This window comes from Panulirus ornatus, chromosome 49 (assembly GCF_036320965.1).
Source record: "Panulirus ornatus isolate Po-2019 chromosome 49, ASM3632096v1, whole genome shotgun sequence".
Taxonomy (NCBI): Eukaryota; Metazoa; Arthropoda; class Malacostraca; order Decapoda; family Palinuridae; genus Panulirus; species Panulirus ornatus.
In genome coordinates, this window is record NC_092272.1 from 11485437 (window position 1) to 11490436 (window position 5000).

General features: G+C 43.8%; 1 protein-coding gene across 1 annotated transcript in view; it reads left to right on the plus strand.

The window, feature by feature from the left end:
* LOC139764278 (inactive dipeptidyl peptidase 10-like) overlaps positions 1 to 5000 on the plus strand; it is a 288411-nt gene that overhangs the window by 85704 nt on the left and 197707 nt on the right. Inside the window, 1 exon segment of the mRNA XM_071690763.1 lies at positions 264 to 477. Coding sequence (XP_071546864.1) covers positions 264 to 477 — 214 coding nt within the window.

Sequence of the window (5000 nt, forward strand, 5' to 3'; positions counted from 1 at the left end):
ACCAGAACATCCCTAAACATCCCAGAACATCCCTAGACATCCCAGAACATCCCTAGACATCCCAGAACATCCCTAGACATCCCAGAACATCCCTAGACATCCCAGAACATCCCTAGACATCCCAGAACATCCCTAGACATCCCAGAACATCCCTAGACATCCAAGAATATCCCCAGACACAGGTCAACATGAGACCTCCCTCCCTCCCAGTTCCTTCATCTGGCACTAACCACAATATTCTGGCCTCTCCTTCCCCCGTACAGGAGCTGGTCGCTTCCACACCCAACCAGAGGAACTGGAGGGGAATCCTGATTGCTCTACTGGTGATTGGCTGCGTCTGCGGCCTAATCATCTTCTCGGTGGTGCTGCTCACGCCTCCTGACGCAGGGCCAAGGTTCACAGGCACGAGGTTCACTTTAGCTGACGTCCTCAGTGGAGCGTTCATACCGCCAGGGTTCAACGGCAAGTGGATATCAGGTGAGTCGAGGGGGTCCTTACGGCTGTGTTACCCCATCTGCCAGAGTCTGTCTCTCTCTGGGGCATATCTGGGGTGTGGGGGGTGTTCTTGGAATATGTGAGGGTTCTCTTTCTGGGGGTACATCTGTGGGGGTTTTCTGGGGCACATCTGGGGGTTCTCTGTCTTGGGCATAGATGTGGTGTTCTGTCTTGGACATGTATGTTGTGTTCTGTCTTCGGTACATATGTGGGTTCCTTCTTTGGGGCACATCTGTAGGGGGCTCTCTGGGGCACATCACACATCTGGGGGTCTTCATTCTAGGGCACACCTGTGGGGTTCTCTCTCTGGGGCATGTTTAGGGGTTCTCTCTCTCTCTGGGGCAAGTTTAGGGGGTTCTCTTTCTGGGGGACAGATTTAGCCTGTTTACATGGATATATAAATCTACAGATGAAGGATAAATTGATAAATCCACAGAAAGATATATATCGATATACATACTGATATACAAACATACAGACAAACGTATCTAAAGATAATCAGAACTAAAGATAAGGAGAAAGGTCGACCTGTAACTAGACTACATATACGTAGATGAATAGACATATATTGCTCACATCCACAGGTAGATAGATAGATGATTTGATTAATAAAGTATGAGACAAAATGAGCCATGAATAGATGAATGAATGATTTGGGAGATATTTACATTTCTAGAAAAACAGTGACATAGATAAAGTGTTATGATGTTAGATAAAAGATGGAGTATATATATATATATACATATATATATATATATATATATATATATATATATATATATATATATATATATATATATATATATATATATATATATATTTTTTTTTTTTTTTTTTTTTTTAAACTATTTGCCATTTCCCGCGTTAGCGAGGTAGCATTAAGAACAGAGGAATGGGCCTTTGAGGGAATATCCTTGCCTGGCCCCGTTCTCTGTTCCTTTTGGAAAATTAAAAAAAAATAATGAGAAGGGAGGATTTCCAGCCCCCCGCTCCCTCCCCTTTTAGTCGCCTTCTACGACACGCAGGGAATACGTGGGAAGTATTCTTTCTCCCCTATTTTTTTTTTTTCATACTATTCGCTATTTCCCGCGATAGCGAGGTAGCGTTAAGAACAGAGGACTGGGCCTTTGAGGGAATATCCTCACCTGGCCCTCTTCTCTGTTCCTTCTTTTGGAAAATTAAAAAAAAAAAAAAATGGCTTTGCTCATACACTAATGTATAGGAGGTTCTCATGACCCAAATGACTTCCGGTTGGTCATGAGGTCAAAATATCCAGTGACCGCTCACCCTCTCTCGCTGATCACATCATGAGATAAAGATGAGTTTTATCGCATATCAAGGGTCTGTATTACGTTATCCTTAAATAATCTTGTGCTGTATTTTAGGCAGTTTTAAGGGATTGCTTTAGCATCACTTTCGGTAAATGCTGTCACCAGTGTCAATGTTTTGGAGAGGGGTCGAAGCATTGCAACTTTGATGACATTTCTCATTGATCTGTGGAAAATTTAAGTTACTCTGAAGTCATTTTAAGTGCATTTAAAGGAAACCTTGGCTTTGATTATTGGCATTTTAAGGTACTGGTCTATGACATCAATATGTCGTTTACTGACGACTTTGACAAACCTTTTGTATTTCATATTATTTTTAGGACATTTAAGACACAATTATAATCACGGGAGTCTCATAAGCGAGTTTGGTTTGAGGTGTGACGACATGTGAAAGCGATTGAAAGGAATTGAAGGAGATTCGATCCCTCTTATCTCCCAGAAGAGAGATGATTACGATGCTGAAACAAGAAACATCCAGCAATTCATGACCATAATAGACTCCCCCGTCTCACACCTATTATTACCCTATTAACGGCCATACATTACCCCGTCTCACAGTTATGCATTGCCCGTCTCATGGCCATACATTACCCCGTCTCACAGTTATTCAATACCCCGTCTCATGGCCATACATTACCCCGTCTCATAGTTATGCATTGCCCGTCTCATGGTCATACATTACCCCGTCTCACGGTTATTCATCACCCCGTCTCACGGCCATACATCGCCCTGTTTTATGGCCATACAATACCTTCCACTAATGACTATACATTACCCCATCTCATGGTCATATATTACCCCATTTCATGAGCCGTACATTTAACCCCATCTCATGGGCGTTAAACAGTGAAGCATAACTTACAAACTCCTCGTAATTTGCATGTTATAACAGGTTAAAGTAATAAAATCATCCATAAAGGGATAAAACTAATTAGTATCGGCCAGCACATTTGCATATAAAAACAGATGGGTGTTGCCAATCCCCCGCGCCTCGGGAGCTATAACCAGACATGTTAATTAGTAAAGGCAGCAAGGATTTATCCTGAGGGAGGCATCTGGGAACACTGTTAAGGACCAAGAGACTAGTAAACGTAAATTGACCCGAGAGTTGTGAGGGAGATGTCTCTCTCTCTCTCTCTCTCTCTCTCTCTCTCTCTCTCTCTTTCTCTCTCTCTCTCTCTCTCTCTCTCTCTCTCTCTCTCTCTCTCTCTTTCTCTCTCTCTCTCTCTCTCTCTCTCTCTCTCTCTCTCTCTTGGGGCGTGGAGATGACACAGCGAGGCTGGAAGGAATAAGTAAAATTGGTGACATGGAGGCAGATGGTTGAGGAGGGTGAATAGGGCTGTAAATAGGGGGAATGGGTAGATGGGAGGAGATGGGAAGGTGTTGCAGAAATTGGATGATGTGAAGTGAGGGAGAAAACGAAGATAGAAGAGAGACGTATTAGGTGTTGACGATAGCAGAACCCAAGACAGGGTGTAGCAAGGAATTGTTCTTGGACAGAAAGTTAAGATAAAGGAGAAGATAAAGGAGAGATAAAGGAGAGATAAAGGAGAAACATTTTGGATAAAGAGAAATAGAACAGGAGAGATAAGTGAGTAAAGAGGATATATAAGAATATGGGCAGATAAAAATGATAAGAATCGAAAAGGACAACACAGTGGCTAGGAGAAGGAAGACTGTAAGACAGTGCACAGGGAAGATAAAGAAGATAGAGATAAAGAAGATAAGAGATAAAGAAGCAAGAAAACTGATGATTGTTGCGGGAGATTAATAGAAAGTAAATATGTTAAATGATTTGATGAAGTGAAGACTTCGTGTGGTGTACGTCAGAGAAGATGTAGGTAGACGGTAGGAACAGGGAGAAAGTGTGGCACTCACAGGGAGAACACAGGGAGAGTAGATGATGGTGATGAAAAGTAGATGAGGGAAGAGAGAAGACTTGAATTAACGGCAAGTTGAGACAAGATCAAGTGTCAACACACACACACACACACACACACACACACACACACACAAACACACACACACCTCATTTTCTACGTTTTCTTCTTTATCATCTTGTTTTGCCCAGCTCCCCAATACCTGGCCTCTCATCTCCCACCCTGAGCTCAGCTCCCAACCACCTGGCCTCTCATCTCCCACCCTGGGCCCAGCTCCCACCACCTGTCCTCTCATCTCCCACCTTGGGCTCAGCTCCCAACCACCTGGCTTCTTATCTCCTACCCTGGGTCAAGCTCCCCACCACCTGGCCTCTCATCTCCCACCCTGGGCCCAGCTCCGCACCACCTGGCCTCTCCTCCTCCTCTCCCCCGCCCTTGCCTCCCTCTCACTCCCTCTCCTTCAACCGTGAAGGTCACTGCAGCCGTCTAACACGATCCCATCTTCTTTATTACCCTTTCCGTCCTTATCCCAATTTCATGGGGGTCAAAGGTCAGATACCCATTTTCCTCCCTTGTTTCGTCCATGGTCCACGGGAATGATGGGTTGTCTTGCACAGCCAACACCCCAGCAGACGAAGGTGTGTGGCCAGAGAGTAGTGGAAAGCACTTTGTGCTTCACTTACATACCACATGTCATCTTCTGTTTCCCATTTCGTCTTATTGTCACTATTTCTTCAACTCCGATTCTAATTGGGTCAGGATTCTAATGCTCTACCTTAGGATCCTGTGGTAGGAAGAGCACATCACGATGCCATAGAAGGATTAAAACCTCTTCTACAGATCCTCTTCTTCATCATGGTTGTTTTCGTTACATTAACTATTCAGTGGCGTATGCAAATTAGTTGATTAGATTGGCGAAAACGTATGGTCGATGTGAATAATGATGCTACGAACACACACACACACACACACACACACACACACACACACACACACACACACACACACACACACCCCCAATAAACTTTCAAGGAAGGAACATGAATTTAGGTAAAGGAATTCATGTGTATCTAACCTCCTCCTCCACCATGATAGAGTGAGCTTCGGTGTCGAAAAAGGAGAAGGTTGGCTGAATCGTGTGTTCCTGGAATACCAGAAAGCATTTGACACTGTCACACATAAGGTGATGATAGAGAACCTTGATCTTGAGGCAGGATTAAGAAAAATTATCCTCCTATGGATAGGAACTCACTTAAGTGGAAGGAATCAAAGGACACAAGTCAGAGAATCCTTCTCG